The sequence below is a fragment of the Rhinoderma darwinii genome, chromosome 1 (genome assembly GCF_050947455.1).
Source record: "Rhinoderma darwinii isolate aRhiDar2 chromosome 1, aRhiDar2.hap1, whole genome shotgun sequence".
In the NCBI taxonomy this organism is placed as follows: Eukaryota; Metazoa; Chordata; class Amphibia; order Anura; family Rhinodermatidae; genus Rhinoderma; species Rhinoderma darwinii.
The window spans coordinates 535,525,206-535,549,009 of record NC_134687.1 but is presented as its reverse complement, the minus strand read 5'-3'; the positions used below and the strand labels follow the sequence as shown (position 1 = coordinate 535,549,009).

At 41.8% G+C, this 23,804-nt stretch overlaps 1 protein-coding gene across 3 annotated transcripts in view; it reads left to right on the top strand.

Moving 5' to 3' along the window:
• Positions 1 to 23,804, top strand: part of SLF1 (SMC5/6 complex localization factor 1) — a 168,912-nt gene that overhangs the window by 108,122 nt on the left and 36,986 nt on the right. For all 3 annotated transcript variants that reach the window (XM_075837184.1, XM_075837192.1, XM_075837177.1), the window contains exons 12-13: positions 15,043 to 15,190; positions 17,417 to 17,562. In XM_075837184.1, coding sequence (XP_075693299.1) covers positions 15,043 to 15,190; positions 17,417 to 17,562 — 294 coding nt within the window. The remainder of the gene's footprint in view (positions 1 to 15,042; positions 15,191 to 17,416; positions 17,563 to 23,804) is intronic.

The following is a 23,804-nucleotide window of genomic DNA, read 5'->3' as shown; positions in this document are numbered from 1 at the left end:
AATTCACCATTTCGAGTCAGCACGATTCTAGATTTGCCCAGAATCGTGAAATCGTTACAGGCCCCGTCCCCATGGCAGGAGAGAGGGAAAAAAAGCTTTATTAACAAGCAGGCACGTTGCACAGCACGTCTACATCACTGAATGCCGACAATCAATAGGAGCCACCGTCAGGGGACTGGAGTTCGCGAAGTCTGGAATCAGCATAACGCACAGATTGTTTTATACGGTGTCCCATTTTTCCAGGCAGTCTCTTACCCATTCAGTTCCAGGTGCAATCCAAGGCTTGAGAAACTATTTTCTAAAACTCGCTATTTATGCATGCGGGCGTTGGTGTGAGTTATAGTAATGTTAGACGTATGTCTGTGTCTACTGTATTTTTGGCAGTATACCAATAATATATCCGTTAAATGGACACCAAAAGGACACACTCTTGGCCTCTGTCGGGCAAATTGTAACATAAGGACACGTTAAGCGTACGTCTGGAGCTTTCCTTATGTGTATTTTAACTCTGGTCTCACTGTCCACCTGCTGCTCATATATGCACCACACCATATATACTGTACATTGTATTCTAGCAGTATACCATATATATACCCTGTCTTGGTATTTTTTTCCCGTTTATTTAACAAAAAATAATCGAGATTCAAATAAAAATTGTGCATAGTGTTGAAAAAAACCTAGAATTCAAACAAGAGGAGTGAGGGCCCTGCTCGCAAGAGCTTACGATCTATGAGGAGATGGGGGAGACACAAAATATAAAAAGTGCTTGTTCAGTACAATGCTCCAGCAGGCCTTCTTAATTTTAACCCCCTAAGAACCTATGACGCTAGATCTCGCACCATGACGTTCATTGACGTACATTCATCATTGCTTTAAACTGTCACCGTGTGTTTACACACGGTGACAGAACTGTTCCGACAGCTGTCACAGACAGCTGATCGTCACAGTCAGCGGCCGGGGGACCAATCAAAGTGGTCACAGCCTGGCGATGGCTGTGATAGGTCAGTCACTGACGACAGACCAATGACAGCTGTCAATGTAGAAAAGGCGGGAGAAAAAGCCGGTACACGGCTCTGATCTCCTCACTGCTGTCAGAGGTTGTGAGGAGAACAGAGCTGTATCAGCCTGTCCTCCAGTCAAGTTAAAAAAAAAAAAAAGAAAAAGATTTAACCCCTTCATATCTGCCCCAGTGATTCCTCCCCACCCATCCATATACCCCCTGTCATTTTTGTGTCACACAAATCAAATAATTTGATTATATATAGAGTTTTAGGTAGCGCTAGGTTTAGGGAGTTATGTAGAGTTAGGTGTAGGGTATTAGGTAGTGTAAGGTGTAGGGTGTTAGGTAGCATTAGGGTTGGGCGTTAATTTGCGTTAGCTCGGTATAGGGCTTTAGGCAGTGCTAGTAAGGGTTACGTTATTAGGGTATTTCGTATAAAAAAAAAATATATATAAAAAAATACGTTAATATAGTTAAAAGTTAGTCTCCGTTATATAGACTATACATAGATATATACAGTGAAGGAAATAAGTATTTGATCCCTTGCTGATTTTGTAAGTTTGCCCACTGTCAAAGACATGAACAGTCTAGAATTTTTAGGCTAGGTTAATTTTACCAGTGAGAGATAGATTATATAAAAAAAACAACAGAAAATCACATTGTCAAAATTATATATATTTATTTGCATTTTGCACAGAGAAATAAGTATTTGATCCCTTTGGCAAACAAGACTTAATACTTGGTGGCAAAACCCTTGTTGGCAAGCACAGCAGTCAGACGTTTTTTGTAGTTGATGATGAGGTTTGCACACATGTTAGATGGAATTTTGGCCCACTCCTCTTTGCAGATCATCTGTAAATCATTAAGATTTCGAGGCTGTCGCTTGGCAACTCGGATCTTCAGCTCCCTCCATAAGTTTCCGATGGGATTAAGGTCTGGAGACTGGCTAGGCCACTCCATGAGCTTAATGTGCTTCTTTTTGAGCCACTCCTTTGTTGCCTTGGCTGTATGTTTCGGGTCATTGTTGTGCTGGAAGACCCAGCCACGAGCCATTTTTAATGTCCTGGTGGAGGGAAGGAGGTTGTCACTCAGGATTTGACGGTACATGGCTCCATCCATTCTCCCATTGATGCGGTGAAGTAGTCCTGTGCCCTTAGCAGAGAAACACCCCCAAAACATAATGTTTCCACCTCCATGCTTGACAGTGGGGACGGTGTTCTTTGGGTCTTAGGCAGCATTTCTCTTCCTCCAAACACGGCGAGTTGAGTTAATGCCAAAGAGCTCAATTTTAGTCTCATCTGACCACAGCACCTTCTCCCAATCACTCTCAGAAACATCCAGATGTTCATTTGCAAACTTCAGACAGGCCTGTACATGTGCCTTCTTGAGCAGGGGGACCTTGCGGGCACTGCAGGATTTTAATCCATTACGGCGTAAAGTGTTACCAATGGTTTTCTTGGTGACTGTGGTCCCAGCTGCCTTGAGATCATTAACAAGTCCCCCCGTGTAGTTTTCGGCTGAGCTCTCACCTTCCTCAGGATCAAGGCTACCCCACGAGGTGAGATTTTGCATGGAGCCCCAGATCGATGTCGATTGACAGTCATTTTGTATGTCTTCCATTTTCTTACTGTTGCACCAACAGTTGTCTCCTTCTCACCCAGCGTCTTACTTATGGTTTTGTAGCCCATTCCAGCCTTGTGCAGGTCTATGATCTTGTCCCTGACATCCTTAGAAAGCTCTTTGGGCTTGCCCATGTTGTAGAGGTTAGAGTCAGACTGATTAGTTGAGTCTGTGGACAGGAGTCTTTTATACAGGTGACCATTTAAGACAGCTGTCTGGCACCAAGTTGATTTGGAGCGTGTAACTGGTCTGGAGGAGGCTGAACTCTTAATGGTCGGTAGGGGATCAAATACTTTATTTCTCTGTGCACAATGCAAATAAATATATATAATTTTGACTATGTGATTTTCTGTTTTTGTTTTAAATATAATCTATCTCTCACTGGTAAAATTAACCTAGCCTAAAAATTCTAGACTGTTCATGTCTTTGACAGTGGGCAAACTTACAAAATCAGCAAGGGATCAAATACTTATTTCCTTCACTGTGTGTATATATATATATATATATATATATATATATATAATGACTCAACGGTTGTATACAGCTGAAGAAGCCTTTGCGATAATGTGTTCAAACACAGACCACGCAAGTGAGGCTGATGAGCAATTTTTATTGCGGTCATCATCCAGTGACAGCAATGAACCAGAAGCAAGATGGGGCAGGCTGAGCGAAAGTCAGCCTAAGGCTGGGTTCACACGACCTATTTTCAGACGTAAACGAGGCGTATTATGCCTCGTTTTACGTCTGAAAATAGGGCTACAATACGTCGGCAAACATCTGCCCGTTCATTTGAATGGGTTTGCCGACGTACTGTGCCGACAACCCCTAATTTACGCGTCGTCGTTTACAGCCTCGTCAAAAGAAGTGCAGGACACTTCTTGGGGACGTTTTTGGAGCCGTTTTCTCATAGACTCTATTGAAAACAGCTCCAAAAACGGCCGAAAAAACGTGAGTTGCTCAAAAAACGTCTGAAAATCAGGTGCTGTTTTCCCTTGAAAACAGGTCCGTATTATCAGACGTTTTTGGTCATTTCGTGTGCACATACCCTCACACAAGCGCTAGTGAACCCTATTGGCTGTCCACAGCCACATATAATCCCCAGATTCCTGATTTTACTTCTGCATCAGGGATTAATATAGATACCACCGGATATAGTGCGGCAGATTTTTTTAAGTTCTTCTTTTCAGAAGACTTAATTAACGTAATGGTTATACAAACCAATTTGTATGCCCAACAATATATGGCAAGTAACCCCACGTCTATTTATGCCAGATCCAACATCTGGTATCCAGTCGACCAGGCAGAAATGCTAAAATTTTGGGGCCTTCTTTTAAATATGGGCATTGTAAAAAAGCCCACTATAAGTCATATTGTCAACTGATGTCCTGTACTATACCCCCATGTAATCGTGCAGTGATGAAATGCAAAGGTTTTGAGGCCATAATTCGTTTCATTCACTACGTGGACAATTCCCAATGTCCAACAGAAAGTGACCCCAGCTATGATCGGCTATATAAAATAAGGCCTCTTATTAGACCTTTTAATTAAAAATTTGCATAAAGAGGCATATACCCCAGAAATGAATCTTGCCATTGATGAATCCCTGGTTCTATTTAAGGGGAGATTAAAATTCTGGCAGTACCTACTCAGCAAGAGAGCCAGATATGGCATGAAAGTCTATAAAATCTGCGAAAGCAGCACTGGCTACACCCACCGGTTTAGGGTATATGAGGGAAAGGAAAACGAACAAGGATGTGACCCCTGGTAGCTGGCGGGCACAATATACACAAACACAGAAAGAGCTGCCTGCAACAGCCAAACCCAATTTCCCAGCCACCACTAATATATGAAAATAATTATAAACTTTAATAGCTACGTATAGCTGGACAGACCACAATTATGATTTAAAAATATCACCAGCCGAGATCGGACGTACAAGTATGTGACCTGATTGAACAGGCATGTATATGTGTAACGTAGGAGTGTATCTTCCCTAACCAGTTAAATTGTTTAGCAACTAGTAGGTAGCAGTAGGTCCGGTCAACGGCAGTGTCTAAAACATTAACAGCCCCCCCGACATGTTTCGCTACTAAGTAGCGTCCTCAGGGGTACACGGGGCTAATGGCGGCGCGGAGTAAAGTAGATCCTAATATAGACACGCAAAATGACGTGTCTGAAGGTGTGTCGGGCCAAACGGCCTATGGCAGTGAAGGAGACATCGAGACCTCTCAGCTGTGTGCAGCCGACAAATGAACAACAGGGTAAGGTACTTCAATCAAAGACAAGTAGCGACGCATGCGCACAGGGATGAAAGAACGACTTAGTGTATTTAGACCAGCTAAGACCGCGACTCAACAAGTGAGTTGCTAGCGCCTGCGCAGATGCAACAACCAGCGACTTAGTGCCAGAGAGGCTCGCTCGGGCTACCGATGCTTAGCATCATATATATTGGTACCCATTGCCGTCCTCGTCATACGAGCGGCATTCAAAAAGCGTGCATCCACCAGTAATGCGAGCTCACGGAACAGCCGTACAGGAGGGGACCTATAGTCTATTAAGACAAGTATAGAATAATTAAGCCAGCATCGATACGGACCGCCGGGATCAGATAATAAACCAATAGGGGAGGGAACCTTTCAGTATCCCTCCCCATATAGCCAAAAAGTACATCCCTGACAGTCGGTTGCTATATTGCTATTTAAGTCACGGTCCAGGTTCATAAACCAAGTACTACTGCGTCCAGTTAGTATAAAGAATTAGGGCACATGTGCACCAGTATAAGTCAGGTTCAAGGGACCAAGTCCCCATGTGCAGACACACATCAAATAATATAGTAGTTCTCCACAGAGGAGGGAGGGGGGAAAAAAAAACGTCATTCTCAACTAAAAGTGTCTCCAAAATCCCCACTCGGGGATATACCATATTTCTAAGGATCAATACAGGATCAATGAACATGTATATATTATGTCAGTGACAACAAATCGCCTCCATCACGTGGTCAAGGCCATAATAAATATCGATACGTAGATCATTCCAACCATTTGATTAGAATGATTCTCACATTGTTACATTATTTTATTATTTGTATCATTTGGGAGAGTCCTCCACATTGCTGTGAAGAACTCAATGGCAGATAAGTAATATTCAACTATGAGTAGTCTTTATATGTATATACGTGATTCCACAGAGGTCCAAAAGTATGGACAAGAATAACACCGAGAAGATTTCTCGATGTCCAACTGTAGAATTAGAGAAACGCACTGAAGGTAAAACCCTCGATCAGACCTAAAGGAGATATGGTATTAAGTCGGTGAATCCACCTCGCTTCCTCTTGCAAAAGTTTACGGTCCAAATTGCCCGCTCTGGGTCCCATTTTAATCTGGGCAATACCCCAAAATTTAAGCAGCTTGGGATTACCTCCATGAAATTTTACAATGTGTCTAGAAAGAGCGGTATCCTCATTACAGGTCACCGCACTTATATGTCTAGACACACGTCTTCTCAATTCCTGAATGGTTTTACCCACATATAACTTGGGACAGGGACACTTGGCAACGTAGATCACTCCACTGCTCTGACAGTTCAAAAATTGTTCAATTCGATATAGCCTTCCGTCGACCGGATTGGAAAAGTTTTTAACAGTCGGCATTAAGGGGCAGAAGGAACATCTGCCACACGGATGGAAACCCTTCAGGGGTGACTTAAGCCATGTCGACGGGGTATTAGATTGTTTGGAATAATGGCTATGTACCAAGAATTCCCGTAGGTTCCTACCCCTACGGTAAGTGACACTTGGATTGGCCATTATTGCATCTTTAAGATCAGGGTCAGCCGTGAGGATAGCCCAGTGTCTCTTTAGAATTTGGACAACCTGAGGAGAGCAGGCATCAAAAGTGCCAATGCATCGAATAACTCCAGATGACTTCGCCTTAGCAACTTCACCACCACTTGACAGTAGATCCCTCCTCTCAGAAGCTCTTGCTCTAGCGTATGCCCTATGTAGCCACTTTTTAGGGTAGCCACGCCCTGTAAACTTGTTAAAAAGACCATCGCATTCAGTTTGAAAGGCTAATTCGCTCGAGCAATTGCGTCTGGCCCTCAAGTATTGGCCAATTGGTATGCCCCTCTTGAGGGCAGAGGGGTGATAGCTCTGCCAATGCAGAAGGCTATTGGTCGCAGTAGCCTTACGGAAAACGTCCGTTTGGACACCGCCACCAGGATCCAACGATATCTTGAGATCAAGAAAATTTATAGTATGATCATGAATTTCATACGTAAATTTCATGCCAATGTTATTGGCATTGAGCATAGACATGAAGTCACGAAAAGTGTTGACATCCCCATCCCAGAGGATGAGAATGTCATCAATATATCTCCCCCAAAATGAGATATGTGAGGTGAAGGAGGAGAGATCGTCAGAAAAAACTATAGTGTCTTCCCACCACCCTAAGAAAAGGTTCGCATAAGTGGGTGCACAGACCGTGCCCATAGCCGTACCCTTTATTTGGTGATAATATTTATGATCAAAAATAAAATAATTGTGAGTAAGTAGGAAACGTAAAAGTGACAGAACAAAATCATTGTGACGTTGAAATTGAATGCCTTTAGTGTTCAGAAAGTGTTTAACGGCAGTGAGTCCTAATTTGTGCTGAATATTAGTGTAAAGTGACTCCACGTCTATGCTCGCTATCATTGTGGTAGAGGTAACATTGATCTCATGGATCCTGGTGACGGTGTCCTTGGTGTCCCTAAGGTAAGAGGACAGGGAAGAAACAAATGGTATTAACATTTCGTTGACATAGTGGCTAATACCCTGTGTCAGGCTGTCATTACCCGACACGATGGGTCTACCAGGGAGAGGAGAAATCGCCTTGTGCACCTTTGGCAGCGCATAAAAGGTCGCCAGAGTGGGGAAAGGATACACAAATTAACGCTCCTGAATGCTCAATATAAGTGGACGAATAGTCTGGGATCTAATTTACCCACTACTAGACAAGGGGTACCACTTGTATATTGACAATTTTTATACAAGTGTTCCCCTGTTTAAAATTTTATTTAAAAAAACAAACAGTGGCTTGCGGCACAATTAGACGCAACAAGAAAGGCCTTCCAAAGGCGCTAGTGAACCTAAAATTAAAGGCCAATGAATGTCGGGGTCTTTGTCATGAGGACATAATGATCGTTAAATACAGGGATAAAGAAAGATGTCCTCATGATCACCTCCATTTTTGCTGATAAAAGGAGCCCTGTTTCTGTGTGAGGGACGAATGCCACCATTCCTAAACCGCTATGCATACCGCAGTACAATAAACATATGGGAGGAGTGGACCTTGCCGACCAAATGCTGCACCCCTATAGCACCGTTAGAAAGTCCAGGGTCTGATACAAAAAATTGACCATCCATCTTGTGCAAATGGCACTGTATTATTCATTTACTATATACAGGAAAGTAGGAAACCAGGGATCTTACCTGAACTACCTGGAAAAGGTCATACATTTTTTTATTTTTGGAGACCAGGGTGGGGAGACCACGGCTAGAACCTCAAGCGAGGCCAGCAGAGTAATTCCGGGACAGCATTTTCCATCCCAAGTGCCCCCAACTGCTAATAAGAGACGTCCCCAAAAGAGATGCCGGGTGTGTTTAAAAAAATGGATCAAGATGAGACACAGGCTACCAGTGTGATACTTGCCCAGACAAACCAGGCCTCTGTATGCACGAATGTTTTCGCATATACCATTCATCACTAGATTATTACATTTTTTATGTTTGTACTCTCGTTTTGTCCCGCCAGACATTTGCATTACTTTATTTTCAGATTCATTTTCTACTTAATTTTCACCCCATTTCTTATTACCATATTGGCCACTTATCATTAGGATTTCAGCAAAAGTCTAATCAAAATTAAAATTCTCATTATACCCCTAGATGAATATCTTGAGGGTTGTTGTTTTATCAATTACTTTAATTATTTTTCTTTTGCCCTAGCCAGTCAAAGACTCTGCAGACATGAAATGGTGCCAGTAAATTATTCAAGCTAGAATGATGCCATGAAAGCCTTTTGTGTATCGAAACAGCAGATTAGGGCCACATTGGGGTTTTTTTTTTTTTAGCACAGAAGTACCAGCGCAATAAAATGTGGGGTGCATTTCCTCAGTTTACTTTGCTTTCTACAAAAAAACAATTCATGAAAGTGACACCTTTGTGGAAAAAAAAGCAACACTTGCTTTGCATAAATTCAGGGCAGGGTCTAAATGCTCACTACACCCCTAGATAAATACCTTAAGGCGTCTAGGTTCTATCGTTCTGGCAGCTCATAACCTCTCCAAATGTGCAGTGGGGCCTAAAACATTTTCAAGCAAAATGAAAGCGACTGGGTGCTCCCTTCCTTTTGGGCCCTGTCGTGTGTCTAGGCAGCGCGTTAGGGCCACAATGGGGGTATTTTTGAAGACAGGAGAAACAGGGCAATAGATTTTGGGGTATGTTTCTTCATTTTCATGTTCACTTTACAAAGAAATCTCTCCACAAGATGACACGTTTGTGAAAAATGTTAAATTTTATTTTTTTTCATCTGCTTTGCATGAATTCTTACAAAAAAAAACGGTGGTGTCAAAATACTTACAACACCCCTTAATGAATACCTTAAGGGGTGTAGTTTTCAAAATGGCGTGATTTATGGGGGTTTCCAACATTATGACACCTATGAGCTTGCAAAAACTTGGCTTAGTGCAGGAAAACCAAATGTACTACAAAATTTATAACATCATTAATTAAGTATTTAAACTAGGGCTGAGGAGGGAGGTCAATGTAGAAAAAAAAGGGGTAGCCAGGTTAGAGAGGGGTCAGACTATATTGGTGGGGGGAGAAACAGAATGTGGGGAGAGGACAAGACAACAAGATAAGGAGATCCTTTCGTTACAAAACATCAGTGTAAATAAAAAGGCCCGATTAATGTCAAATCACATTTCTGATAATAAAAGTGAAAAACTGACAGGCAAGTTAAAGTGTATGTTCACAAATGCCAGAAGTCTAGCAAGCAAAATTGGGGAGCTGGAGGCCTTGATACTGGAAGAAAATATAGATATAGTTGGTGTTGCTGAAACATGGCTGGACTCTTCACATGACTGGGCTGTAAATCTACAGGGTTTTACACTTTTTCGGAAAGACAGGACAAATAGGAAAGGTGGTGGTGTATGTCTGTATGTGAGAAATGATATGAAGGCGAGTGTGAAAGAGACAATAGTGGGTGAAGACTGTGAGGAGGTTTAAACCTTGTGAGTGGAACTAGAAAGGGAGGTAAACACTGAAAAAATTACTTTTGGTGTAATCTATAGACCCCCCAATATAACTGAGGAGATGGATGTTCAGCTATATAAACAGATGGAGCGGGCTGCACAGGCGGGTACTGTAGTGATAATGGGAGATTTTAATTTCCGGGATATTAATTGGTGTCATGGTTCGCCTTCAACTGCAAAGGGGAGACATTTCCTCAACCTGTTGCAGGAAAATTTTATGGGCCAGTTTGTGGAAGACCCGACTAGAGGTGAAGCTCTGTTGGATCTGGTCATTTCTAATAATGCAGATCTTGTTGGGAATGTCAATGTTCGTGAAAACCTTGGTAACAGTGATCATAATATAGTTACATTTTACCTATACTGTAAAAAACAAACGCAGGCTGGGAGGGCAAAAACATTTAATTTTAAGAAAGCCAATTTCCCCAGGATGAGGGCTGCAATTCAGGATATGGACTGGGAAGAACTAATGTCAAATAATGGAACAAATGATAAATGGGAGATTTTCAAATCTACTTTGAGTTATTTTAGTGCAAAATTTATTCCTATAGGTAACAAGTATAAACGACTCAAATTAAACCCCACATGGCTTACACCTTCTGTGAAAGGGGCAATACATGACAAAAAAAGGGCATTTAAAAAATACAAATCTGAGGGTACAGCTGTAGCCTTTGTAAAATATAAAGAGCTTAATAAAATCTGTAAAAATGTAATAAAATTAGCAAAAATACAAAATGAAAGGCAGGTGGCCAAGGATAGTAAAACAAATCCCAAAAAATTCTTCAAGTATATAAATGCCAAATAGCCAAGGTCTGAACATGTAGGACCCCTAGATAATGGTAATGGGGAGTTGATCACAGGGGATCAAGAGAAGGCAGAGTTACTAAATGGGTTCTTTAGCTCTGTATATACAACTGAAGAAAGAGCAGCTGATGTAGCCGGTGCCAGTGCTGTTAATATATCAGTTGATATACTGAAATGGATGAATGTAGAGATGGTCCAAGCTAAATTAAATAAAATAAATGTGCACAAGGCCCCGGGACCAGATGGGTTACACCCTAGAATTCTTAAAGAGCTTAGTTCAGTTATTTCTGTCCCCCTTTTCATAATATTCAGAGAATCTCTAGTGACTGGTATAGTGCCAAGGGACTGGCGCAGCGCAAATGTGGTGCCTATTTTCAAAAAGGGCTCTAGGTCTTCCCCAGGTAATTATAGACCAGTAAGCTTAACATCCATCGTGGGGAAAATGTTTGAGGGGCTATTGAGGGACTATATACAGGATTATGTGACAATAAATAGCATTAAAAGTGACAGCCAGCACGGTTTTACTAAGGACAGAAGTTGTCAAACTAACCTAATCTGTTTTTATGAAGAGGTGAGCAGAAGTCTAGACAGAGGGGCCGCTGTGGATTTAGTGGATTTAGTGTTTTTGGACTTTGCAAAGGCATTTGACACTGTCCCCCATAGACGCCTAATGGGTAAATTAAGGACTATAGGTTTAGAAAATATAGTTTGTAATTGGATTGAGAATTGGCTCAAGGACCGTATCCAGAGAGTTGTGGTCAATGATTCCTTCTCTGAATGGTCACCGGTTATAAGTGGTGTACCCCAGGGTTCAGTGCTGGGACCACTATTATTCAACTTATTTATTAATGATATAGAGGATGGGATTAATAGCACTATTTCTATTTTTGCAGATGACACCAAGCTATGTAATATAGTTCAGTCTATGGAAGATGTTCATGAATTGCAGGCAGATTTAAACAAACTAAGTGTTTGGGCTTACACTTGGCAGATGAAGTTTAATGTAGATAACTGTAAAGTTATGCATCTGCGTACCAACAACCTGCATGCATCATATGTCCTAGGGGGAGCTACACTGGCGGATTCACTTGTTGAGAAGGATCTGGGTGTACTTGTAAATCATAAATTCAATAACAGCATGCAGTGTCAATCAGCTGCTTCAAAGGCCAGCAGGATATTTTCGTGTATTAAAAGAGGCATGGACTCGCGGGACAGGGATGTAATATTACCACTTTACAAAGCATTAGTGAGGCCTCATCTAGAATATGCAGTTCAGTTCTGGGCTCCAGTTCATAGAAAGGATGCCCTGGAGTTGGAAAAAATACAAAGAAGAGCAACGAAGCTAATAAGGGGCATGGAGAATTTAAGTTATGAGGAAAGATTGAAAGAATTAAACCTATTTAGCCTTGAAAAAAGACGACTAAGGGGGGACATGATTAACTTATATAAATATATGAATGGCACATACAAAAAATATGGTGAAATCCTGTTCCTTGTAAAACCCCCTCAAAAAACAAGGGGGCACTCCCTCCGTCTGGAGAAAAAAAGGTTCAAGCTGCAGAGGCGACAAGGCTTCTTTACCGTGAGAACTGTGAATCTATGGAATAGCCTACCGCAGGAGCTGGTCACAGCAGGGACAGTAGATGGCTTTAAAAAAGGGTTAGATAATTTCCTAGAACAAAAAAATATTAGCTCCTATGTGTAGAAATTTTTCCTTCCCTTTTCCCTTCCCTTGGTTGAACTTGATGGACATGTGTCTTTTTTCAGCCGTACTAACTATGTAATAAATTTGTAAGTCTCCTAAATTGGTCAAAAATGTATCGATTTTTTTTTTTTTTCAAAAGTTCTGCCAAAATAGGGTAAAGAGATGGAAATATATCTTTTTTTTTTTTTTTTAAATAAAAATTTACAGTATGTATGTATATATATGACATATTGCAGTTCAAAATAGGGAAAAATTTGAACTTTTACAAAATTTCATCAAATTTTGTATTTTTTTATTCGTTTATGCAAATTGTATCAGTCTACTTTTACCACCTAAATAAAGTCTAACGTGATGAAAAAACAATGTCAGAATTACTTGGATATGCAAAATGATTACAGAGTTATTCTGCGACAAAGTCAGACATACCAGATTTGAAAAATCTGACCTGGTCATTAAGGTGCAAACAGGCTGGGTCCTTAAGGGGTTAAAGAGTACCTCCAATTATAAACTGAAAAAATACTTACTAACTAGCTGTATAGAGGATAGAAAAATAATTAAAACTATACCTATATTATCCCCCTGTGAAATTCCAGGCCAGAGTGTGTTGCTGCTGTAACTATAAGTGTGAAATCCTCTACTGCTTTCTCTTGAAATGGGTGGTCACGTCCTTGTGACTTACACGAAGGGAACTGCGCACAGTGCAATTGCTTAGTTCCCATGCTGCCGATCGTGTATTCTCGTGGACACGCTCGGCAGCTCCACCAATCGGAGCACAAAAGCTCTGGTCTCCCTCTTTCCTCAGCTTTGCTCTGCAGATCATTTCTGCTTCGCAACACTGGGGACACACACAGTGCAGAGAGCAGACATTGTTGGATTCCAAAGCATGGTAAGTAAAGGGCTTTACTCGTTGAATCATTCATTGGGGGACACTGCACCATGGGTATATGCCCCTGCCTTTAGGAGGCTGACACTAGGGAAAAAATTAAAAAGTGTTGGCTCCGCCCAGTGGGCTGTATCCTCTCCTGTTACACCAAGCTAATCGGTTTTAGTCTAGTGTCTGTAGGAGGCAGACATGATATGCATACAGGTCTTCTGCTTTTTATTTCTTTTTAGGTTGCAGTGGGGTCGTCAGCGAGTACGCCACGTTAGTCATACTTCCCTGCCGGTGCATGGTGGAATTTTTGTGTCTTCCCCCCTTTTAGGTGACCCAGTCCCCAGTGGCCGTAGCGGCAGCAGGAATGCTGGTGAACCCACTATTCAGTGTGAGACCACTGTATGGGTGACCAGAGACAGAGCCCCGCACCCCTCTTATAGGCCGAGACCGTCATGGCAGTCCAGCCATCGGCCTGCCACTGCTCCACGGACCTCCTCAACTTAAGGGTCTTCCCTTAACCGAGTTACTTCGCAGCGATTACGCCACAAAAATCGCAACTTAAAAAAAAAACAGAAAACACTTTATTAAATTTTAACCAGGCCGGCTAAATGCTGCAGTTTTCCGCAGTGGACATCACAGGCAAAAAACTGCACCACAATATGGTGCGGTTTTTCTACCTGAATTCCCTGCGGCCATCGGGGCAGATACACGGTGTACCTTTTATGCAGCGTATCTACCCAGTGTGAACTTAGCCTAAGGGTTAAATCTTCCTTTATTTGACCAGGTGCAGGATTGATAAAATAGAAACTGTGGTATAAAGATAAGATAATAGTTTTTAAAGACCCATGCACACAACCGTAGCTTTTATCCGTAATTACAGATAAGCCGTGTACCCATTAATTTCTATAGACCACGGACACCTTTCCGTATATTTACAGATGTGTGTCCAGGCTGTAGAAATTATCTGCAAAAATATATTCCTGTCCGGAATTGCGTCATGGACTCGCCCATAGAAGTCTATGGGCTTGTACAGCCGTAGCTGTCCGTAATTGCGGAAGCATTGCTATGTGATGGCATGTGACCTTCTCAAGGGGTTAAGACACGGTGACATTTTGTAGCCTCCCTTTTTTTGCGGATCTGTAAATAGGAATGCACTATGGACCGTATGGGTATGTTCACACGGCCTATTTACGGACGTAATTCGGGCGTATTAACTCCCGAATTACGTCCGAAAATGCGCCTCGATAGCGTTGACAAACATCTGCCCATTGAAAGCAATGGGCTGACGTTTGTCTGTTCACACGAGGCTTATATTTACGCGTCGCTGTCAAAAGACGGCGCGTAAATAGATGCCCGCGCCAAAGAAGTGTCCTGTCACTTCTTGGGACGTAATTGGAGCAGTTATTTATTGACTCCAATGAAAAGCAGCGCCAATTACGTCCGTAATCGACGCGGCGTTGAGGCGCCTGCACATGCCGTTACAGCTGAAATTACGGGGATGTTTTCTCCTGAAAACATCCCCGTAATTTCAGCCGTTACGGACGCTGCCGTGTGAACATACCCTATTTGCGGGCGTGGCAGATACGCCGATGACTACGGATCCATATTTGCGGACAGTAAAACACTTCTACGGTCATGTGCATGAGGCCTAACACCTTTATTTAAACAGTATGGTAGTTGTCATTATATTTGGATGTTTGGTGTTCAGGTAATTGTGAATTTGTTTACATGTTTTTATGTTTGTGAAAGGCATTATCCCAAGAGATGACCGCACACATGAATGGGATGCTCGCTGCTGTTGTAGAATATTGGATACTACTTGGCTTCTATCTGAACAAAAACTTGCTGCATCAAGTGGCGAGTGACTTTGTATTCTACATCTGTGTTTCATGTGAAGGTATTGGAAATGTTGTTCTCTCATACTCCTACAGTTAAAGGGGTTCTATAAACATAAGAAACTGTACAAAACAGGCTCCAATATTGAGCAACTTACTACTGTTTACTTACTTTATGTGAACACTCTAGGCTTCATTTATAAAAGCTATCTAACAGGGAAACATAGCGTCCAATTACAGTGGAACTTTCATTTTTCCCATTTTTGGGTTCACACAGAGTTTTTTGCAGGAGGAAAATCTGCCCCAAAATTCTGTTTGGAATTTTGAGGCAGATTTTGCACTGCTAAAACGCCGCGAAATACGCTTTCTCTGCCTCCCATTGATGTCAATGGGAGGTCAGAGGCATAAACGCCCGAAGATAGGGCATGTCCCGTCTTTTTCCATTCCGCTCAAGGGAAAAAACCACCTTCGCCTCCAATTGAAATCAATGGGAGGCGTTTTCGGACATTTTTTGGCGCATTTTCCGCGTCCAAAAACTCACTGTGAACTCCCCCTTAGACAATTGATAAATTAGACAAACAAACCCAATGATGCAGCAGCACCCTGCAAGCACTAAGATATATCCAAATATTTAATATTTTTCTATTTAATTGCATTACTGCTATATTTACTATAAGTATAGTAAATATAGCCGCTGATACATTAGGCCGACTATGTGCAGAATGTATTTGAAATTGCTGCTTTTTGCATTGTCTGGTGGTATTGCTTCAGCAGCATCAGACACTTACACGGCTACTAGGACAACCCTTGTTTCTGGTCTGTCCCTAGTCATTTTTCATAGAAGGTAAAAATAAAGTTTGTTGACATGAGCATCTGTTCACAATTTGTATCATTCAAATTCTTTGTTACAATTCAGTCCCCAATAAGAAATACCTACAGCACTCCTTTCTACACACAGTTTGAAAATGTAGTATCTGTAGTAGAGGTACCTGAGGTTTGTGCTCAGGTAAAAAATTGTTATGCAAAGTACATTATAACTGTGCTTGCTTCAATAAGCGTTTATATGTTATTCATAGAGAACTCTTAGGGCTCGTCCACACACTGAATAAATCTCATCCACATGCTGCGTAAAATTTCAGAGCCGAAATTGACCTCCGGTGCGTATTTTTCGGGCCGCAGCATGTCCATTCCTGCTACGGAAAGTGTGAAGAATTGATGCGTTTTTCAGAGATGTCTCCATCTACTAACAGTGGGAAAAATGCAGCAATTTACGCACCATTTTCTGCCGTAAAAACCACAGGAAATGGTACGTTTTTGCCGCAGTGGAAAGCCTTCGACTTTCAGCTAAAATAGCAATTCCGTTGTGTGTGGACAAGCCCTTAAAGGGGTTATCCGGGCGCATAAATATCATTGCCTATTTGATTAAAACTAGAAATTGACCCTATATACTTGTGTAGCCAGTCTGGCTCAGTTTCACAAATTTTCATAAGCCACCACTGACGCCGGAAGTTCTGTAGTTCGTGTCATAATGATGACACTCCGACACATTACCACGTGATCCCCTTTCATTGGTGTCGGAGCATCAGGAAGTCACATGACCGCTAGCTGTAGCAGGGACAGTGTGTCATTGGGTTACTTGATCTCTCCCTCCATTGTCGTCAGCGTGTCATGTAACCACGAAGGGGCTGGCGCTATGACGTTCCGGCAGTAGTAAGCTAGTCCTTTTCAACAGCGTCCAATCCCGGAGCAGGGGGCAGGGAGACACGGCAAGAGGAGGAAAGCAGTGTACGATGGGACTTGTAGTGTAATAAGCGCACAGAAACCACAAGTCCTGACTAATAACCAGAAGTGTTGAGATGGCTTCAGCATTACAAGGGGGATCAGTAGGTAACGTTGAAATATTTTTTTAATGGAAACTAGTTGAATAAAGATATACACGTGGTTGAGAAAGTTGGTAGGGTTTTTTTGTTTCGTTTTTTACTCCCCGAATAACCCCTTTAAGTTCTGGCACTGGAATTTTTCCCACCAATATTGTTTATGACATGTGAATTAGGCATGGCATTAAAATTAGTGGAGTCCAACCGATAAGACCCCCACAGTAGTGAGAACAAGGGGGCCGTGGCCCTATTTTCTCCGAATTATTCAGTTATGCACCCTACACAGAGTGAAGTCAGTGCAATTTTTTCTATAGAAATACTATTGCATTCTTTTGTGAGTTTTGCCGAGTTAACCAAACAACTCACTCTCTGGAATATATTATGTTTTAACATATGACTTGTTTTTGTTAGAGTTTACAGTAGAAGAAAAAGAACAGTTTGTTTCCTCTATTAAATCTCCGTGGCTTCAGATGTTGGTTGCTGAGGTGATTTTTAAGAACCTTTACAAAGAAAGCAGCATTCAGATGTCTACTGAGCTACTATCTTTACAAAAACTGGTAAGTATTAGTTACACACTATAGTTGGTAAGGATGAAAAAGATTAAAAGGGTGAATCTCTGTTTAAATTTTTATATATATATACATTTGAGAGATGATAAATGTTTGATTTTTAGGGGTCTGACCCGCGGACCCCCACCGGCCTCTAAAACAGGGGTCTCCAGTTCCACCCAGGGTCAAACATGCGCGATGCCAATCCATAAAGAGTTACGAAAACAGCGGAGTGAGAGCGTGTTATGGTGCCTATGTTATAAATGTTTTCCACTGGACTACCCGGTTCAATGCTAAAACTTTTCAAAAATAACCTAATTAGTTCATCTGAAAAGATGGTGAGAGCTGGGCACATTCTAGCAGCAACATATTGTGTGTCAAGTACAAGGACAAGAGAGATTTCCTTGTATTGACAACAATACATGGCCACACCAGTACCCATTTACCTGTACGATGTACCAGTACAGAGACCCCCCCCCCCCCCAAACCAGACTGCATCCTGGACTACAATAGGTACATGGGAGGAGTGGACTTGTTAGATCAAGTCCTGAAGCCCTACAGCGCCGTGTGGTATAAGAAGCTGGCCGGTAACATCATACAGATAGCATTGTACAATGTGTACGTGCTACGTCGATGTACAGGCCAGAAGGGAAGTTTCCTGGAATTTGAAGAGGTGGTTATCAAGAACCTAATCTTTAGGGGCCAAGAAGAGGGGGCACCCAGTACTTCTGGAAGAGAGGCCACACGCATCGTACCAGGGCAACACTTTCCAGGAGAAGTTCCCCAAACTGGCAAGAATGGAAAAAGTCAAAAGAGGTGCAAAATCTGCTATAAGAGGGGGATAAGGTAGGACTCAATATATCAATGTGACACGTGTCCCGTCCCAAAAAAACAGGGCTCTGTATGAAAGTGTTTTAAAATTTATCATACATCCCTTGATTTTTAATCTACCCCAGTTTTACTTACTGTGATGCGCTCCGCACATCTTATCCCCCTCATATTTCCCCTCTGGGCCCTGCTGTGTGCCCTGGCAGCTGGTAACAGCCACATGTAGGGTATTGCCATACCCGGGAAAACCCACCTTACAGTTTATGGGATGTATGTCTCTGGTGGCGCATGCTGGGCACAATATATCGGACACTGAAATGGCATATATGTATAGAAAATTGCAAATATCACTCTGCACCATCTGCTGCACATTATCTTTTACACAATACCCGTGGAGTCAAAATGCTCACTACACCTCTAGATGAATGCCTTAAGGGGTGTAGTTTTTAAAATGGGGTCAATTCCTAGGGGTTTCAACTGTACTGATACCTCAGGGGCTTCTGCATACATGACTTAGCACCAGTGGTGGTCCTTTCCTTCTGAGCCCTCCCATGGGCCCAAACTGCAGTTTATTACCACAAATGGGGTACTCAAGACAACTTGGGCAACAAAATGGGGTATTTTAATTACTTGTGAAAATAAGAAATTTTCACAAGTAATTCACAGCCCAATTCAAATAAATTCTGTGGAAAAAACTGTGGGGTCCAAACACCCATAAATGAATTCCTTGAGGGGTGTAGTTGCCAAAATGGGGTCACTTCTGGTGGGTTTCCATTGCTTTGATACCTCTGGGGCTCTGAAAATGCGACATGGCACCCGAAAACCAATCCAGCAAAATTTGGACTCCAAAGAACACGTAGTGCTCCATTCCTTCTGATCCCTCCCATGGGCCCAAACGGCAATTTATCACCACAAATTGGGTATTTACGCACTTAGGACAAAATGGGGTATTTTATTTCTTGTGAAAATAAGAAATTTTGAGCCAAAACGACATCTTCTTGGAAATTTTTTTTTTTTTTTAAATTCACAGCCCAATTCAAATAAATTCTGTGAAAAAACTGTGGGGTCTAAATGGTCACAACACCCATAAATGAATTCCTTGAGGGGTGTAGTTTCTAAAATGGAGTCACTTCTGGTGGGTTTCCATTTCCTCTGGGGCTCTGCAAATGCGACATGGAATCTGGACTCCGAAGAACACATAGCACTCCTTTCCTTCTGATCCCTTCCATGGGCCCAAACGGCAGTTTATCACCACAAATGGGGTATTGCCGCACTCATGACAAATTTGGCAACAAAATGGGGCATTTTGTTCCCTGTGAAAATAAGAAATTTTGATCAAAAATGATATCATCTTGGAAAAAATGAATTTTTTTTAATTTCACAGCCCAATTCAAATACGCGCTGTAAAAAAAATTGTGGGGTCAAAATGGTAACAACAACCATAAATGAATTCCTTGAGGCGAAAAGCTTCCAAAATGGGGTCACTTTTGGGGGATTCCTACTGTTTTGGCACCTCGACACCTCTTCAAACCTGGCATGCTGCCTAAAATATATTCTAATAAAAAAAGAGGCCCCAAAATGCACTAGGCGCTTCTTTGCTTCTGGGGCCTGTGTTTTAGTCCAGGAGCACACCAGAGCCACATGTGGGACATTTCTAAAAACTGAAGAATCTGGACAATACATATTTAGTAGTATTTCTCTGGTAAAACCTTCTGTGTTACAGAAGAAAATAGAATAGAATTGAAATTCAGCAAGAACAATAAAATTTGTACATTTCACCTCCACTTTGCTTTAATTCATGTCAAATGCCTAAAGGGTTAAAAATAACACGTTCTAAATGCTGTTTTGAATACTTTGAGGGTCTAGTTTTTAAAATGGGGTGTTTATGGGGGTTTCTAAAACATAGGCCCCTCAAAGCCACTTCAAAACTGAACAGGTACGTTTAAAAAGAAGGCTTTTGAAATGTTCTTAAAAATATGAGAAATTGTTGTTTATGTTCTAAGCCTTGTAACGTCCTAGAAAAATTAAAATGTTCAAAAAACGATGCAAAACTAAAGTAGATTAATGGGAAATGTGAACTAGTAACTATTTTTTGGGTGCTATAACCATCTGTTTTACAAGCAGATGCATTTAAATTCAGAAAAATGCTATTTGTAAAAAAAATTCTCTAAATTGTGCAATTTTTCACAAGTAAACACTGAATATATCGACCAAATTTTACCACTAACATAAAGCCCAATGTCTCACGAGAAAACAATCTCAGAATCGCTTGGATAGGTTTAAGCATTCCGAAGTTATTACCACATAAAGTGAAATATGTCAGATTTGAAAAATGGGCTCTGAGCCTAATGCCCAAACTAGGCTGCGTCCTTAACCTCTTCACGCGCTGCTCCGCAATAGTACGTCCTGCAGAGGGGTTAGTTCCCGCATCCAGACGTACTATTGCGGAGTAGTTCCCGGCGCACACTGTCCTAACGGACAGTGTCCGGGAACCGGGAGGTCAGCTGTCCCCGACAGCTGACACTCCAGCCTTGCCGGTCAGAGGACCATCGCAGCTGATTTAGGCAATTAACCCCATAAATGCGGCGACGGATTCCCGTCGCCGCATTTAAGTGGTTTGAAGCTCATCGGCAGCCCCCACGAAATGATTGTGGGGGCTACCGATGCTTGTCACGGCAATCGGAGGTCAGACAATGACCTCCGGGTTGCCATGTACGGAAGCCTCGGAGGAGCAGCCTCCTGCCGGTCCTCCGAGGCTTCCTGTCAGTGTGACTGTCACGTCACAATGACAGTTAGAGTACATTACATTACGTGTGTAGTGTAATGTACTCTAGCAGCGATCAAAGCTGCAAGTCTAAATGTCCCCTAGTGGGACAAGTGAAAAAAGTAATAAAAATGTTTTAAAAAAGTGTAAAAATAAAAGTTGTAAGTGATATAAACAAACACTGCATTTTTTTCCTATAATAAGTCTTTCATTATAGGAAAAAAATGAACACGTTAAAAAAAGTACACATATCTGGTATCACCGCGTTCGTAACGACCCCAACTATAAAACTGTAATATTATTTTTCCCGCACGATGAACACCCCAAAAAAATCAATAAAAACCGACACCAGAATCGCTATTTTTGGTCACCACCCCTCCCAAAATAGAGAATAAAAATTGATCAAAAAGTCGCATGTACCCGAAAATAATACCGATTAAAAACTACAACCCGTCCCGCAAAAAACAAGCTCTTACACAGCTTTATTGACTGAAAAATAAAAAAGTTACGGCTCTCAGAATATGGTGACACAGAAAATAAATTATTTTATAAAAAAGTGATTTTATTGTGCAAACGCTGCAAAACATAAAAAAACCCTATATACATATGGTATCGCCGTAATCGTACTGACCCGCAGAATAAAATATAATGGTCATTTATAGTGCACGATGAACGCCGCAAAAAATAAACTAAAAAACATTGTCAGAATTGCTTGTTTTTGGTCACCCGGCTTGCAAAAAAATGTAATAAAAAGTGATCAAAAAAATCACATGTACCCCAAAATGGTACCAATGAAAAGTACAGATTGTCCCGCAACAAATAAGCCCTCACGCATCTCCGGTGGTGAAAAAATAAAGACGTTCTGGCTCCCAGGAATATGGCGATGCAAAATGTGCAGTGTTTTCTAAAAGCGGGTAACATCAGACACCATTTATCAGTGCGAAACCGGCCACACATCTATGAATTATTATTTATTTACCGCATTTTTATACCCTCTTATTATGCCCTGATGTTCTCCGCACAGATTACATATGCCCCCACATTATGAACTGAAATACCAGCGAAACCCAAAACAGAAAAACTACCAAGCAAAATCTGCGCTCCAAAAGCAAAATGGCGTCCCGCCCTGCAGCGTGCCCAAACAGCAGTTTGTGCCCACATATATGGCATCGCCATACCCGGGAGAACCCGCTTAACGCTTTATGAGGTATTTGTCTTCAGGGGCACAAACTGGGCACGACATATTATGCACTAAAATGGCATATCAGTGGAAAATTGCAATATTCACACCATCCGCTGTGCATTAACCCCTTTGCGCACTATGACTTAACCTCTTCACGCGCTGCTCCGCAACAGTACGTCGTAACCAGGAGTGCATTCCCGCACTCTGACGTACTATTGCGGAGCAGACATAAACTGTCACAACCAGTGACATATTGGCGCTAGAACAGAGATGGCGACTGTCATTGACAGCTGACCATCTCTGTCATCGGCCGTGGGACCAATAAGAACGGTCCCATGCCGGCGATCGCTGTGATTGGTCTGTCAATTATGACAGCCCAATCACAGCACTTTCGAAACTATATGCTAGTAATCTGTCACTGTTAGTGACAGATTACTAAATGAGACAGTAATGGCAGCTGTCATAGACAGCTGACCATCTCGGTCATCAGCCAGGGCACTGATCAGAGCGGTCCCTTGCCGGCAAACGCTGTGATTGTTCTGTCATTTTTGACAGACCAATCACAGCACTTTAGTAAATAAAGATCAGTAAACTGTCACTGCTAGTGACAGAATAGCAATAAGACAGGGATGGCAGTTGTCATAGACAGCTGACCATCTCTGTCATCGGCCAGGGGACCAATCAGATCGGTCCCTTGCTAGCAAAGGGATTGGTCTTTCAGTTCTGAAAGACCAATTACAGTATTATTTAGTAAAAATAAACTGGCCGGATACAGTAACCAGCTCTGATCTCGTCATTGTGTGACAGAAATCTGAGGAGATTAGAGCTGTGTTACTTGAAGAGCCTGTGAAAAAAACAGTTATCCTATACTGTGTCCCATCCATTACCCTTTGAATCCCCCAGTGATCCCTCTCACAGCCCCACTGTGATCCTTCCTTTTTTATTTTTGAGTAAAAAAAAATTAATATTTTTTTTTTTATAGTTTTAGGGTTAGTTCGTTTTGATAGTTAGGGATTCTATAGAAAATACCCCCAAAAAACAGTTGATATGTCTGGCCGCCTATATACCGCCGAGGAGGCGTATGCTATTGTCTGTTCGGACACAGACAGTGACGAGGATTTCCAATTTTTTTTATCATCTTCCTCCACTGATAATGAGGATATTCAGGAACCTCCTCAAAGGCGCAGAAGAGGTGGCGTTGAGAGTCAGCCTATCGCAATCCACACCATCTGGCTGCCCCCCTCTATGTATACACCCCATATTCCAGATTTTGTTGCACATTCAGGAATAAAAGTGGACATCATGGGTAACAGGGAAATAGATTTTTTTAGAATTTTTTTTTCTTCTGAGTTGGTTGATCTAATGGTTGCGCAAACCAACTTATATGCAACGCAGTTTCTTGCCACTCGTCCCAACTCCCATTTTGCAAGGACCCAGAGATGGGAACCTATAGATTCATTAGAAATTATTACATCC